Source organism: Trifolium pratense, linkage group LG1 (assembly GCF_020283565.1).
Source record: "Trifolium pratense cultivar HEN17-A07 linkage group LG1, ARS_RC_1.1, whole genome shotgun sequence".
NCBI lineage: Eukaryota > Viridiplantae > Streptophyta > Magnoliopsida > Fabales > Fabaceae > Trifolium > Trifolium pratense.
This window is the reverse complement of record NC_060059.1, coordinates 6,986,844-7,004,644: the sequence shown is the minus strand read 5'-3', so window position 1 is coordinate 7,004,644 and position 17,801 is coordinate 6,986,844. Positions and strand designations below refer to the sequence as shown.

The 17,801-nt window shown below is 33.2% G+C and overlaps 1 protein-coding gene across 1 annotated transcript; it reads right to left on the bottom strand.

The window, feature by feature from the left end:
* Nucleotides 1-8,169: 8,169 nt before the first annotated feature.
* On the bottom strand, nucleotides 8,170-17,801 carry LOC123905450 (PH, RCC1 and FYVE domains-containing protein 1-like). The gene is made up of 9 exons (XM_045955085.1): nucleotides 17,129-17,801; nucleotides 15,994-16,080; nucleotides 13,667-13,756; nucleotides 13,463-13,549; nucleotides 13,241-13,360; nucleotides 10,584-12,671; nucleotides 10,289-10,435; nucleotides 8,756-9,309; nucleotides 8,170-8,540 (listed from the first exon to the last, which is right to left on the bottom strand). The coding sequence occupies exons 1-9, from the start codon at nucleotides 17,174-17,176 to the stop codon at nucleotides 8,393-8,395; spliced, it is 3,369 nt and encodes a 1,122-aa protein (XP_045811041.1). The 5' UTR covers nucleotides 17,177-17,801; the 3' UTR covers nucleotides 8,170-8,392.

The following is a 17,801-nucleotide window of genomic DNA, read 5'->3' as shown; positions in this document are numbered from 1 at the left end:
CCCGATCATCCCAGTTATTCATATTAAGAGTGAAATTTCTAACTACTAGACTATATGACTAAAAAAAAGTGCATTTTTAAACATATATTTTATTTTGGTCATATCATCTATATTTCCATATGCCTTCCAAATTTTCTCTAATAAGTTGGTAATTGAGATCGTATGACATCACCTCAAACATCATTTAATGCCCTATATATAATTTTTTTTTAATTAACCCTCTAATTTATAATTCTAAGAAAAACAGACCCTAATAATCTAGAGTTCGACGGTGAAATAGATAAAAAAAATTCATTAGAAATCAAACTTAAAATTTTCCAAATAATCTATCATAAATAAAACTTATTAACCACTTTTAGTCAGCAAGTCATTAATGATGACACATTACTAATGTAAGACTTGACTTATAGTACAACAGTTTCAAACTTTCAGTTCCTTAAGTCGGCCATTAATTTCCATGGAGGCCCACACGGTCACCTAACGAAAAACTAACAACAATCACCCTTTTTGTATAGTCAAATTTTTGTTTTAAGACTGAACAATAGAAAGAGATAGCAGTATACTCTATTCTCTCTAAAAAGAGTTTATAAGAAAAGAAGAAAAAAAAATCCTCAATTTATAACTCAAAATAAATAAAAAAAAAAGCGAATTTATCTTAATTAGGAATTAAGTTGAAGCATGTGGCAGCAGATAATTTTATCAACAGAAGAAAAGAGTGAAACATGAGCATTATTGCAAGCCATGAATGAAGCTAAGCATAGAGGCTTTAAATGAATCCAATTTGAAAGTGACTCTCAAGTGCTGATTGAGGCAATTCGTATTAAGAAGCAAGACAACTCAGAGTTTCTTTCAATCGTGAATGATATTATTCTTGATATGTTATCCTGTGCAAACTTCGAAGTTAAGTTTATTAGGAGACAAGTGAATTTGGTTGCTCATAAGCTAGCTAGGGCGGCCAATTCTTGGACTAGTTTCCATATATTTGAAAGGCTTAAATATGTGATAAGTCCCTGCAGTTTCACCTAGTTTTGGTATTAGTCCCTGCAGTTTTTTTTGTTGGTTTTTCATCCCTGCAGTTTGAAACAATTTTGGTATTAGTCCCTCTGTTACTTCCAGCCGTGACAAAAAAAAGCACTTAACGGAGTGCCACGTGGCCCAATCAATATGAGCCACGTGGCACATTAAAAAAATACAACTTTAAAATTTTTTTAATGTAAAGAAAGATAAATGATTGCATAAAAGAGGGGTTTGGCTTAGTGTCTCCTTCTACTTCGTGAGTAGCAGCCATGGCCATGGGAGAGAGATTTTGTGACCTTCATTTTCTTCAACAACAACCAACTTCTTCTTCTTCTTCTTCTTCTTCTTCTTCTTCTTCTTATTCTTCTTCTTCTTCTTCTTCTTCTTCTTCTTCTTCATCTTCTTCCACACCACCATCCAACTTCATCTTCTTCATCAACCACACCACCATCCAACTTCATCTTCTTCATCAACCACACCACCACCACCACTACGAACACCACCACCACAACCACCACCACCACGCTTAACTCTGTCATTTTTTAAGCTTCAATTTAAAGCTTCAGTTTATTCATTATCCTTTATTGTCTATGTTTAAATCAAAATGAAATTACTTAAAATAAAATTTGATTTATATAACTCCTTCAGTATTTAAAACCACCACCACTACGAACACCACCACCACAACCACCACCACCACGCTTAACTCTGTCATTTTTTAAGCTTCAATTTAAAGCTTCAGTTTATTCATTATCCTTTATTGTCTATGTTTAAATCAAAATGAAATTACTTAAAATAAAATTTGATTTATATAACTCCTTCAGTATTTAAAATACACTAATAGTTGGTAACATATAGCCATTAATACTCAAAATACACCAAGAGGGACTAATACTAAAAGTGGTGTTTTTTAATGTGCCACGTGGCTTATAAGGATTGGTCCACGTGGCACTCCGTTAAGTATTCCTTTTTTGTAACGGCTGGAAGTAACAGAGGGACTAATACCAAAATTGTTTCAAACTGCAGGGATGAAAAACCAACAAAAAAAACTGCAGGGACTAATACCAAAACTAGGTGAAACTGCAGGGACTTATTACATATTTAAGCCTATTTGAAATTATTCCTTCATGTATTGAACTTTTGGTGATTAATGAGATGCATTAAGTTTGTTTCGTTAAAAGAAAAACTTAATATCTAACATCTTTTTTCTATAACATTAGAAATTCATATACATACTGTTGTGATGTCTTCAGCTTCATTTCAGATAAAATTATCAAATCCAACAATATTGATATTTGTCAATTGAGTTAGATATTTTATACCGTATAAAATCTAGATATAATGTTTTTTTTTTTTAATATTATAGGTGTGATGAAGTGTATTTAATACCATAGCTTAATAGGTACCAATTTAGGTTTGAAATTTCTCATAGCTAGACAATTGTAGACATGGGTGCGCTAAGGTGTCCGGCCTCTAATTTTTAGGGAGTCTAAAAAATATTTTATTATAGTAATAGGTCTTTTAAAAAAGTGATGATTAAAAAAATAAGATAAAAAGTCTTAATATTTATTTTTGTTCGCACAATCTAAAGTAGTTATGTTTATTTTTATAAATATTTTTTATTTTTTTTAAGCATATAAATATTTTGTATGTTAAAGATGACTATTTTTATATTATTGATGTTATTTATAATTTAAATAAATATTATTCTTTGAGTTTTTATACTTATTATTCAGTATCGGACCTCTAAATTGTCTAGACCGGCCCTGATTGTAGAATACCACCGGTTGTTTCTTAAAAGATAACCCCTAATCGGTTTTATAAGACTATATAGCGTCAAAAAAAAAGACTATATAAACATTAAGTATAGGTAAAATTACTTGTACTGTCCCTTAATTTAATTTTAGCCTTTAGGTAACTATTTAATTTGATCATTTATTTATGTCATTTTATACTAAAAAAAATTCATAAGTTTGAAGCTTAAAAATTCATATACGTACAAACATGATGACAGATCAAAATAATGTGAAAATAAAAATTAGTTATTTAATATTAAGTTAAAAGATTAAACAATAATTTTGCCTAAAATATAGTATTACATATCTTTCTCCTTTCATTCACTAATACAATTCATCTGGCAATACTCTTAATTTTTGGCCGGTTTAGTAGTTTTTACTATCCACAACTTGATGAGAACACCCTCCCTTAGGACCCGTTCCAATGCCTCATAAGTGTTTTTATATTGTCCGCAAATTTTCATAGGTTAAGAAGTTTAAAATAATAATTTTGTATTAAAATTTGTATATTTTATATTAAATGTATAATTTTTTAATATTATTGTTGTTTTTCAATAAAAAAAAATTATTTATTTTAATTGCTTTAACATGTGCAATATTATGCATGTTAGACAAACGCATTAGATAAAACATAAAAGTACTATGAGTCCATTAACCATTTGGTCATGAGTTCGATCTTGACCGGTGCGTATGGAGAAATATTTGTTGGGAGAGGTCAACCCCTTAAATGGATCTTAATTACCTTAGGAGATTAGTCTCTGCAGTTGCACGCGGAGGATACTTTTGGTTTTAAAAAAAAAAAAAACATAAAAGGACTATTGCTTCATGTTGTCTCATTTAATGCTACAAGCTACCAAAAGCATAACACAAAATATCACTCCCGCAACACCCAAATCTTAAAGCACATGATCCTGCATTTACTCCTCTCCCCCATTTTTCCGCACCTTGTTCTTCTTCATTAATGCTATACCATTTCCATAAATTCATTCATATACTTCAAACACAAGCCACCCTTAATTTTCTCTACATAAATTCCCTTCTTCATTTATTAAACAATTCAATACTACCATGCACCATTTATTATCCTATTTTTTCCTTTATATTTAATAAAATTCCTTCTTTAACAAACCCTCTTAATTTCTCTCAATTTAAGGTTATATCTTGTATTGTTATAAAGGAAACTACACTTTGGTTTGGACAAAATGAATAGGAGACAATTCAATGTGTTGCTAATACTACTACTATTGGTGATATATTTTGTTGACCATGGTTATGGATCTAGACACACTCAAGTTTTCAAAGTGTATCCCAAAAATCATGCTTTGCCTTCAAACTTCTTAGGTTTGTTGCCAAAAGCAACTATTCCACCTTCGGGCCCTTCTAGGAAGCATAATGACATTGGACTACAAAGCTCAGTGGGAAAACCATAGAAGGATATATCCTTCTTTCACCAAGCCCCACTATTCTCTTATCGGAAATTTATAGGTAATTATGTATATGCATGGTATATCTTTAATTTTTTTTCACCTCCAGTATTCAGCTCATTGGACCGACTAATTTGATTTGGGGTCAGTTCTGGCATCAAGTGGTTCGAGCACCAATCACCACTGGACCAACTTGTAGATTGTCTTCTTTTCACATTTCAAGCTTGTGAAGGGTACATGTAGATTGTCTTGTCTTCACATTGCTAGCTTGTGAAGGAGATTTCGTACATATATATTTGGATATATATGGTTTAACTTCATATATAGTTTGTTATAGAACCATTGTGAGTTCAAATATTTACTAAGAAGCTAGTGTTTTGTGGCTTGATTTGCTTAAAGATAACAAGCTTTGTATTTGAAAGCAAAGAGAAAAAGGTAAACGTTGTAGTAAAGTTGTTGATATAAGTTTGATTATTATTATGAGTACGAAAATAATGATGTTGTTTCATTATTGATTCTAGTGGTGGCTTCAAATTAAGCTATAGTATGTGTATTCTTCAAAAATAAACTCCAAGTTTCTAATTAATTTATGTTGTTATGTTAAATTGTTACTAGTAACTATTGCTAAGAGTGACCATACATTGATTCTCATAAAATTTGGGGAAGTGACGTTCCATCGTCCATTTTATTGATTTGATTTGATTTTTTGTAATTAAATGCCAAATAAATGTTTGTACGAGGACCCTTGTTTTCATAGCTATATACACCTCCTATGATTGCGTTAACTTGTCTTTTTGCTTATCTAATGCCTACTAGTTTTCTGTAATTTAAGTAGTAGGGCTACATGGAGTTTTTTTTTTCCTTCTTTATTTTTGTCTTCCAAATAATCTAATAATGAAAATCATACACAAAGTATGAGAGAAATTGGAGTAACACGAGCTTTAAATCCATGCTTCAACATATCAATGAAATAATTCACTAAGAATCTAATTGACATTTGTTTACTATTTTACACTGCATTCAATAGCGATTTATATTTTTGTCACATCATCATTTTAGTCTTATAAATGTATTTCGAATTTGATCTACTGTTATGAGGATAAAGTTAAATCCAATTTTATTAATAAGGTGATGAATTTGATTTGTATTTGGGATTTGGATCCTTCTGAATCGAATGAAGTTTAAAATGAGGAAATTAACCTATAAGTATCTACTTTTGATTTGTTAATCAATGACTAAGATCTGACAAACTCATCTCGAATACACATGCTGACACAATTTCTATGCTGAAAGAAAGACACACTACATTTAAAGTGAGCCAAGTTTGATCCCGAACCTTCTACGCCAATCTCCACCCATTCGAGAACTCAAAAAAAACTACACCTCAAAAATAACGAGATTTTTTTGTTTCATTTTTTTTCTTAATATTATGGGACATTTTTCATTTTTACCAGGTGGTACATTGGTACTCCTGGTGTGTACTTGGTTCATCAAATTAACAAGTTTAGTTTTTAAAACAAAGTAGTAATGCTTACAAGACTACACCATTGTAGTTTTTCTAATCTTTAAATTTAATAGATTGTTTTAAGTTCAAAATGAATATGATTTTTCTAATTTTTCCTCATCATGTTTTTATTAATTGATTTTATATAAGTGGCTAGAAATGAGCAAGTAGTGAATTTAGAAAACAAACAATTATGGAGCTTTTGTTATGAGCAATTATATAAGTCTAACCGTCAAGTACATTTTATTTTATGCATGCATGTGAAAAGAACAAAGTTTGCATATATTGCTTCTTTTCAGTTACCGCCGATTTTGCTGCCTTATATGAATACATTTTTTTCGTCAAAAGATAATAATAATAATAATAATGTAACATGAGCAAGTCAAAGGTGGTTAATACTAAATATCATACTTTTGGTGTTAGGGAGACAAGTTTAACGTAGATTTGGTTAAACAAGCAAGGATTGCTGCTCATATTGAAACTTCCTTTGTAAAAGGAGTGGCTTGGCTATTTGTATAATTAGTAGTTTTATTGTCGGTACCAAGCTTCTTTAGCAACGACTTATATGAATTTATAGGTTTTCTTCAACAAAAAATTGAAGATGTCATGTTACATACTTTTAAAAATTAGAAATGTGCTCTTAAAATATCATTTGTTTATGTTTTGAGTTTAATCAAACCTTGCCGACAGACAATGTACCATAACTATCTTCTCATCCCACTGGTCTTATGTAAAAAATAGCATATAGCTGATAAGTTAGCTTATAGCGGATGAACTTATAACGGATAACTTATAAGCTAGCTTTTAGCTTATAGCGAATAAGCTAGCTGGTTGAATTTGTAGTGTTTGATAAAATTAACGATTGAACTAACTTATAATAAGTATGAAATGACAAAAAAGTATGTTTAATTAATATTTAATTTTTTTTCATGTAAATATGGGTAAAATTGGAAGAAAAAATTATAAGTTATAAGCTCATAAGCTATTTGAAATAAACTATATAAGCTCTTTTTTAAAGGGTCCGTTTGACCTAACTTTTTTTAGGTGTAGAAGCTCTTTTAATCATAAAGCTAGAAATAATAGCTTTTTAACTAAAGTTAAATTTGATTGGTAAATATTAATTTTTATTATAAAAAAAAAGTTTAAAATTGTTGTTTTTTATTATAATAGGGTTAAAAGATATATTTGATAATATATTATTATTTTTTCTAAAATATAGAAACTGTTTATTTTTTACCGTAGCTTTTAGAAATTGTTGTTTGACCTAGCTTCTTACTTTTAAGTAAAAAGAAGAGGAAAAAAAGCTAGGCCAAACGTTCTAAAAAATTATTACCAAACAGAGCTTTTAGCTTATAAGCAATTCCACTTTGGTGTTGTTTTAGTTTGTAATAGTGAGCCAAGGTAGTATTTGCAGTGAATCAAGCTATGAGCTATAAGCTAGCTTATTGGTCTTCCGAAACAGAACCTTGGTCTAATAAACAATCACATTAGTTGCTAAATATGTATGGAAAACATTGTCACTAAATATATTAAAATGGACATTGCAAAAATATTCAGTGTTTTTTCAAATAATTTTATGGACTAAATTGATCAATAGAAGACATAATCTATATCATAAAATTAACTACTTAAAAATATATTTGATTACTAAAATGACCAAAGACTAATAAAGGAAAGAAAGTGGGAGGAAAGAAAATTACGCAAACCAATAATGAATTTGGATTAAAATTAGTCTACATTCAGAGAAAATCTACTATAGGAACAAACACAAATTATGTGTTAGACACACAAAAAAATTTTAAAAAATAAAGATAAAACGATTAAAGTGGAATTGATGTGACAATTTTATTTTATTTTTTTTGATTTGTATGTTTGTGTGCCTAAAGCTTGTGCTCAAATGGGTGTGCCTAAACAAGTGTTTCTCCTACGTTCATTCATTGGTTGTGTAATTTTCTTTTCTCTCACTTTCTTTCCATCAAATCAAACGGACCCAAGAGACTTATGGTTTTGTTTGCAATTTCCATAAATTTAGGGGTAAAAGTGATAACACATTTAGAAACAAAAATAGTTGTTTATTCTAAAATCCACATTTTATATTTGTTTATAATAACAAATACATTGCAGGTGCACCCAATTTTATTGTTTTATTTGGAAATTAGGAGGAAAAGGAAATTGATGGCTTGAGAGAAAAGAAACTTGGAAAATGTCTTGGAGAAAAAAATTGGATACTTTTGGAAGCTTGTTCAAATTCTTCAAATAATTTTTCTCCTTTTTTTTTTGTTTATAAATAATCATCTCTCTCTTTTCCCCCTTCAAAAGTATTCTAGATGAGAAATTCAAATTAAATAATAATTTACAAAAAATATCACCAAGTACATTTTATGCATGAGGTATAGATAATAAAACAAGGTGAGAGGGGAAACAAAAAGAACCAAGAAATTAGGAAAGTTATATGGATAATTTTATATACACTACAATACAACATATATGTAAATTGTAAAGGGAACCAGCCTAAATAAAATTGAGGACATTTAACTAGAAATAAAATTGAGGACATTTAACTTCCTTCATATTGATTTCCTACAATTATGTTCACTGCAACATAATGTATCTAAAAGGAGAAGTTTTCTCCATCTATTTTCCTAATAATATTATAGAACAGGTGAACCGGCATCTTCTGCCTTACGCGCACCTTGGCTGGATGACTTGTCTGTGTTACGAACATTGTACTTTTCATATACCTTATCACGGTTCTCTGACCACCAAGTCTCTGCTTGGTGCTCTCCAAATCTTCTCCGGCTGCATACACATATTTACCACCAAACACATCAAACATGCAATTTGACGAATGCAAACAATAATAATAATGTATCACGTAGCCAACTCTAACATCGAATAATATGAAAATTATCACTGGTAAACTATTGAATGCTATCTACAATTGGCAGCCAGCCGCATATATTAGTAGAATTAGATAAATATAACATAGAAATGTTGGAGAGTTCTTTTATTACCTGAAGCGCACTCTCTTCAAATCTCTTGTTCCGTCGCTCATGGCAACCAGAGTTATATAGACACCAGGTTCATACTGTTCAATCCATTCTGCCTCAACTTGATTACTGTTAGCATTAGCAGGCAACACATCATTCCTTAATCTCGAACCACTCTCATCATCTCGGAAATTCCCAGAATCCCTACCATCAACAGTATCCGACACACTACTGTTGGTTGCCTGAATCGTGCCACCACCGTTTGGCAATTTAACGTCTCGGTGATCATCTGTCCCATTAGATGTCACAGATCCTCGGTTTTGCTGGTACAAATAAGTTGCATAGCTTCCAGGTGAATTCCCATCAATTCTATTCATCAGAGAAGATTCAAGTCCTATGGAAGCCACACTGGAGCCACTGATCGACTCTGCCCTTGTGTGGCGGTGCTCCCCGTTTGAGTCTGGATGACGGATGCCATTTGGCTCGACGAAACCGACGAAACCATTAGGCAGGTAAGCTGGTTTGATTTTATCGGCATCATAAGCATCAGGCGGAAGCCTCTCTGCCAGATCTTTCAGCTGAAAAAACAATGTGACGTGTCAATAAAAAACCACATATTTATGTTTCAAAGCAATGTTTTAAGAACCAGACCGGACCGTCCGGTTCAACCGGGAACCGGACACAGCAACGGTCCGGGCTAGTGCTGAGAACCGGTAGTCTGTAGAACCGGAAAAAAACTGCTTGAAACCGGTACGAACCGTCCGGAACCGTTCGAACCGGTGAACCGAGGGCGGTTTGAAAAAACCGGCCGGTTCGGAATCTTTTGAAAATTAAAAAAAAAAAAAAATTCAATTTTTTTTTTCGTTTTCTTTAATTAATATTTTTCTGAAGGAAACAAAGGAGTAGTAAGGAATTAATCCATAGCCTATATTGGAAAACCTATATTAAATACAATTTAATGCCTAGCCTATAATTTGAGTTTATTGGAAAACCTATTAAATACAATTGATACAATTTAATATAATTGATATACTTTTCTGATATGCATTGACCAGCATTGTTTACATGTCTACCTTATTGATATGCATTAATATGCATTCATTGATATCTTGATATTTGCCTTAATTGTATAATATATTCTTAATTCTTAACAAACAATTTTAAGTTTATATGATTATGTAAAGTTTATATGATTTTGTCCAATTTAAAGTTTAACAATTTATATGAATTATGAATTTCGAATTTATGTATAATTATTTGGTATAAATTATGCATTTTGGATTTATGATTTCTTTATTTTAAGTTTCTAAATTTTCTATTTTGTTAATGTTACTTTATTAATTTGTTTATTAGTTGTGAAATAAGAAAGTTATATGAACGGTTCAATATAAACGGTTTAATAATGATTGAACCGGTCCGACCGGTTGACCCTTGAACCAGTAGCCACACCGGTTCGACCTCCGGTTCGGTTCTTAAAACATTGTTTCAAAGTACATGAAAATAATCATTCAAAAGAAATATAGTTCCGAGCTAAGTAAATTAACCAAAAAAATTAACCTGTGCTGTAAGTGACTTAATAACTTCTTTTGCAGCCTTGGATTTGGCAGATTCCTCAGTAGCCAGTGCAATAGCTTCTTGAGTCTTTTTTGTTGACTTTTTAAGCTCTAATTCTTGCAGCTCACATCTCTGTCTCAGGGTCTCAACCTAATGAGATTTATGTTAGATCTCACTTGATGTCATAATAGGTAAAACTATAAATGTAAAAGACATTACATGCCTGGTATAATAATGCACATGATGTATTTGCCAGACTCAAACCTATTACAAGCGAAACAAAGGAAGCACAATATACCTGAGAACGCAGCTTCAGCACTTCTTGATTCAAAAGGTCGTTTGTTTTCTTCAAACTATCAGTAATGCTTTTTGAGAAGGCAAGTCCGGATGTTGTTGGAATGGGTGTAGCAGAACGAGGAGGGCTCGATCTTCTAGAGAAAGGTGACACGGACCTGGAACTCACTCCAGACGGTGTAAGAATAGGTCTCGGGACTGTGCGTTTCAGGTCCATAGCAGAAGACATAACAACATCTTTCAGCTGTAGCAAAGATGGAGCTTGTGAGGTGCGAAGAGAGAACGTATCAGCCTTTTTCCCCTGTTTGGCTGCCTTACTATCTAATTGCTTTATCAAATCCATATTAGAAGGCAGGGCTGGTTTCGACAACCTTAGCTCAGACTTTTCTAACCTGTCCTTGTTTTCTCCTGGAAAACGAGGCATTGCATTCCTCCGATTATTATTGCTGGATTCTGCAACCTTGCTCAATTTCACAAAACAAGTATCACAAACACGATACAGCTTCCCAGGATTAGGAGCAAGGGCTGCTCTTAATGCTTTTCGTGAGCTGCATGAGTGGCAGTGCACAAGTCCACAATTATAACAGTTGTGCCGCTTTCTAGTGAACCCAAATGCCTGTCTACAAGTAGAGCACTGAGACTGCTCGGCACCAGATACCCACTTATGTAGGCATATCGCAGCCGAGTAGTTTGAACCACATGCAATATATTTCACATGTCTATCCTTCAAGGCTTCAACCAAAGTTGGTGTTTTTCGATCTTCAACATCTCCGTGACCCAATCTTCCATTTGCACCCTTCCCCCAAGTATACACTTCATTCCTGGAGGTTAAAACAGTAACATGATAAGCTCCGCATGCAATTTCTTCGACGCATTCTCCCGCAAGTTTGTCTTCAACCAAACAGGGAAGTTTTCCTTCAGACTGGGGATTCCCAAGCTGGCCATAAACAGTGCTACCCATCGTGAAAACGCGTCCGGACGTTGTCAAGCCTACTGTCAAACTGTGCCCGCAAGCAATTCTATGAAAATTGTGATCGATAAGAGCAGATATACAAGTTGGTTCAAGCCGAGCATCTTTATCTCCATGTCCTAGACGATTCTTATCTCCATCTCCCCAAGTAAACAATTTACCCGATGATATACTTGCACTAGATTGTGTCACAATGACTTCTACAATAGCTGCAGTATGCCACACTCCACATGCAACAGATACAGTCCTCAACCCAGACAACGATTCTACTTCTCTAGGATATGAAATATTTTCTCTATCTCCATGGCCGAGGACACCAAACGTTCCATCGCCAAATGTAAATAGCTGCCCAGTTGAAGTTATCAAGGCTGTGTGCCACGGACCGCAAGTGACAAAAGCAACCTGAAGCCCCTCTAGTGGACCTGCGATTCTCTTCGGTAACCAATGACTAACATTTGTTCCATGACCAAGAAGTCCAGCATTGTGAGTGCCATCACCCCATGTATATATTTCACCAGCCATTGTAACAGCACAGGTATGGAACTCCCCACAGGCAACAAAATCAACAGTTGAAGAAGCTAATGCTTCAACTAGACGAGGTTGAACCACATTCTTCCCAACACCATGGCCAAGGCGTCCACCAGATTCTTCACCCCATGTAAACATTTCACCTTGCCTTGTAACTAGAGCAGCATGTTTAACACCACATGCTATTTGAAGTACATCCAAAACCACATTGGATTCGAGTGGCTTCGGGAGGAGAATGTCAGTTCTCGGATTACAATAACTGACATTTTTATCACCACCAATTTTTACAACATTCTCAGAGATAACCTCTCCCCATATGTATACATCTCCAAGAGCATCATAATCATCCGGTGCCGACCCATGACTGGATGTACTGGGGGCACTTGAAACACTAACACGAAAAACATCTGAACTAGACCCTTTCACTTGCATGTTTGATGGTGCATGTGACCTTTCGGAATTTAAGGTATTTTCAGGTTGAAAGGACTTTGGAGAAGTGTTTGGCACACTAGGAGAAACGTCAGGAGAACTAATGTCTTGAGAAGCACGGACTGAACTTTCACTAGGACTGTTTGAGGTCAAGTCTTTACTATCCTGAAAACAATTGAGCCAGAAAGAATTATAAGCCACATACCATAATGGCATCAAGAAAAACAGAGGAACACAGAAGAGCCTATATTAAATTCAGTCAACTATTTTAAAGGACATCACCATGGATATTTTAAAGGTAAGAAAAGGCCAGCCAACTATTTTTAAATTGTGACCAAAGAAGACAAAGAGTGAGCGGCACTTTGTTTCAGAAATATATATATATATATATATATATATATATATATATATATATATATATATATATATATATATATATATATATATATATATATATATATATATATATATATATATATATATATTCTGGATAAGAGCTTCTAAACTTTAAAATAAAGATTAGCTTTCTTCATTGGAAACTAATAATTACTGTTACAATGAAGCAGAAAACAACAAGATTCCCCAGATGTGATTCATTGCAGGGAAAATAATGAAACATGCATACTGGCTAGAGAGTAAGATCAGTCATCTTTTCAAGTCTATACAACATAGTACAAGAAACAAAATGCAAACAAAATAAACTAATCACAAAGAAAACAAGTGGGTGTTTTTACATCAAGATGCAGGCCTCCATCACACCATCCATCAATTTTGGACCGCCCACCTTGACCAGAAGATATCAATGCCCCGAGACCAGCAATCCACACTTCTGCCTCAACTTTATCCTTGCAAATCTGAAAAATGACCAAAAAAATATATATTTGTAATCATGGGAAATTCAGAAAATAGATACAAAACATGTAGTTATTCATGGATTTTTAGACTTCAGTACCAACCAAATCAAGGGATCGCTTCCCGTGGTTATAAATTAGTGAAAAAGATAAATAATCCTTCTCAGGACGCGGAAATCGCTGGAAAACAGCCTGTCAGAGGATTAGGAAAAATAATCAAATAACATATAAGAAACAGTTTCTAATTCACCAAAAAAGAATGCTAAGGCCACAGTATGATATAAAATAGTAGTATTATAGAATTCTCACAGTTCTTTGTCCAGGAATAATTTTTGAGACAGAAGACAATTTCAGACTTCTTTCTTCGCTACTTGAAAACCAGATTAATGACAACTCATCCTGCATTTTTCAGATAGTCCAATGAATGCAGTTAAAAATAACTCAAACAGGTGTGAAAACCTAAGCCTACATATACATGACTGTGAAGTTTATATTCGACAACCAAGGAAGCAATGGAAAGATAAGTTTATATTCATTAATAAGACCGTCAAAAGATACATCAAATTAAGAAGCACAAGTTCAAGTCACTACTAGTTAGCACCAAATCGAGAAAATTATGCCTTACGAAGCAAAACAGTCAATCCAACCCAAACCTAAAAAGATTTTAGTTCTATAATTTTTCCTCCCAATTTAACATTTATCACTCTGAAGCCTCAATAGATCGTACTAAACCCAAAATGTGTCTCAAACCAATAAATAGCATCTTTCCTTACAAACTATAGAGCCCATTACTTAAGATACCGAAAAATCTATGCTAAATCACACAATAATGAGTAGAAATAGTTCTTAATATGGGAAAATTACTTTATTGAATTGCTTGAGGAAACCCTCAGCATAATAGTTCATATATACATACACAAGATTTACATATTCATCTAAGAAATTTTATAAAAGAGGAAATCATAAAAGAAGAGTAAACAAGAAAATAAGAACCTAATATTATACAAAATACTACCCCTAAATAAATAATATTTACCAACAATAGTAATAATAAATAAGGACCTGCATCCATCCACCAAGAAGCAGAAATGAACCAGAGAAACCCATGTGCTAACTCGAGATTTAAGGAAGTATTGGTTTTATCCAAGAGACGAAGTACAAAGTTGCACAAATAACTGAGCGGTGATTAAAATGAGAGACTCCCGCTATAGAAAATGAATTTTGGTTTAGGCTAGGGACCATGGAAAAATTATACTTGCTACAAGTACTGATGAAGAGATATCAAAGAGATTAGAAAGACATACAGACGGTTTTTCGTGATTGGGAAAAAGCATATATGGGAAGGCTTTAGAAAATAAATCAGATAGCATATATTAGAGCAATCAAAGATCATATGTGAGGAGGCCACGACAAATGTAAAATCGCTATGTGAAAAATACAGAAGATTTCCCTATAACTATAGGTGTGCACTAAGGGTCAACTTTGAACCCTTCTCATGTTCCCTTTTTATCTTGGTACAGGATGTGTTTGCTAAACAATGTACATGAAACTATGGGACAATGTATGCTCAGTGTTTACCACTCAAGTTTAAAGTTTTTTACCAGGTAGAACTGTGTTATAATTATATAGAACTGAGGCAATCAAAAGCCAACAAAAAAGCAAACTTAGTGGTGCAGAGATGAGAAGAGTTATCATATGAAGGATTGCCCAATAATTAGAGGGAGACTAAGGAAAACTATAGGTCATACCATTGAGAGATATTTAGAGGTAAATGGTCTATTGCTAGACCTAGAATATGATATAAGACGTAATGATATTGATTGATCAACATAGTCGACCCCAGTGAGAAAATACTCAATTGTTTACATTATTGTATTTGTAAATACTGTTCATGACAAAATATTACTGATATGTTTGACTTATGTATCTGATCCTTTTAGTCGGAAAAGACTTTTGTTGTTGTTTATGAATTTTGGCCAAAAAGAGTGATTTATATATGCCGCACTAGTAAAATTAAAATACATCAAGTGGTAGCTAATTCCAATTAATAAACATGGATAGATCGGATTAAAAAAACAGAAGGAAATGAGATGGGCTTTATAAGATTGGGAGTTGGTTGTACAGTCAATATGTTAGAGCTAGTCAGATGTCAAAAGTTAATAGTCATTCCCAATTGATGAAATGAAATAAAGGACTTGGAAGCACAAAGCACATGTGACAAACTTCAATCCTATAGAAGATGGGATGGTCCACTTGCATAAATCAAATTTTGATTGCATTTGATATCATTAGTAATTTAGTAAAACAATAAACTTAATGTACTATGTAAAGACAGCTACATCCATCAATGGGTGTTATCATAAAAAACTTAAAAAAAAAAACATACATAGCTTTGTTTTTTGAAAGGTTTAAAGTACTGTAGTACATCTCAGCTAAGCAAGGTACATAAAATTATATTTACTATGTAATAAAATGGCAGGTAAGAGCATTAAAATACAATTTCAAAAGCTTTGCATAGCATAAATATGTATAACATCTGCCAACATGCAAAAGAACCTATCCTTAATTAGACAAGACTCACAAGAGATATAGCGAATCCACTAAAATTTTCCTGAAAAAAATTTCCCTTAACATACCTTGGAAAGTCTAAATGGACAAAACTTCGGCTTTCCTTTACGACCATATTTAAGTAATTGAGCACCCTTTTTCAAAGCAATCAATGCCTGCATGACAAATATAGTGCATGATAAACTACAGGAAAGATTAAACGGACAAATAAAATGTTAATGTAAGAAACACAACAGGCATAGATGTCGGAAAATGATATACAGGCTAGAGATATTTCTGGGGAACACAATCATTATTGTCCAAGAAATCAAAATCAATAGCAGGCTCAATTTCACTACAGGAATGCTAATTCAGTCATCTTGCATCTAGTTATTATTACAGTCACTGCAAGCAAAACTAGTGTAAGGTATAAACATCCTTGTGTTATACCAAACGATCCAAAACATTTTTATTTTTATAAACCATAAGATGCTGTACAAATTTGGCTTTGGTTGTTAAAAACATAAACCAAGTCAGACACATTAAAACACAAATAAATATGCTCCATACCAGCATTACATTAGTCCGAGTGCACTAGACTCAAATCCCTTATGCAGGGTCCCAGGGTTTGAACATTGTTGATGAAAAAAATGTCAATGGGAGGGGAGACCCCACTAAAGCTGGCCAGCCAGATTCTCCAGCAGAGATTAGTCATCGGCAAAGTTGGTGAACACTTCACGCCAATAACACAACATGGTTGGCAACAAATAGTAGTAATAATAAACATGCCCAATTTTTCCGTTTTCGGACATCCCATTGCAAGGCAATTCATTTAACTAATTTAACCAACTAAACCTCATTTAATCAATTGCACCTCTTTAAAAGGCATAAAATCAAAAAACCCCACTTCACAAGATCATATTTTTAACCAAAATTCATATCCTAAATTTGGTTTCCCAAAACAAAAACATACTTAAAACATAAAAATTTACTCTCTATGCCTTCACTCCCATGTTCTCACTTCCCTCAAATTTCCCAATTAGTACAAACAAGAAACACAAATCACTTTATCATAATAATCATAAGTTCATAACATTCTTAGCCACCCCAAAAAAACAAAAAGTTCAACAACAAAACCAGGTACTGAATTTCATCATAAACCAAAACAAAGAACTAAAATTTAACTATAAAAATCAAAACTTTAACATAAAACTAATGACCCACCTGCTGAATGTCACGGTCTGCATTCCTGTGATTAACAAGATCTGCCATTCCATGTGAGAGATTCACCGAAACTCCACCATCTTCTGCGATCGCTTCTCAGAGTTCCGTACATCATAAACCTCAAGCTCAATTTCTTTGAAAATCAAAACCCACTTCTTATTTGTGCTCTAAAATGCAAAAAACCTTAGTAGATCTGTTCCTCTTCACGAAAACTAGAAACCCAGTAACCTCATTGACAATTCCAAGTCAAAGAAGCTGATTTTTCAACTCATGCAGTAACTTGGACCAGGTGAAGAAACGGAAAAAACCCGGTTCTCCGAGACTTGGTCGGAGCGGTTGGTTTTAAAGGATAGGAAGAAGGTGTTTTTTTGGCGGTGGAAGAGAATTTCCGGTGAAGAATGTGGGTTCCGGCGTTGTCTCCGAACGGGTGATGGTGGAGACAGAAGAGAGAGAAAGAGTTTAGAGAGAGAGAGAAAAACGGAGCCTGTAAAAAGTACAAGTAGTCAAAAAGAAGAAGAATAAATATAAATAAATAAAAATAAAATCAGAAAAAGTGATTTATTTATTGTACAAAAAAGTGATTTATTTAATTAATTAAATTAACTAAGCAAAAGGAAAAAAGCAGAAACTCTCCTGAAGAAAGGACCGGAAAGAAATGGGGACATCATGCATT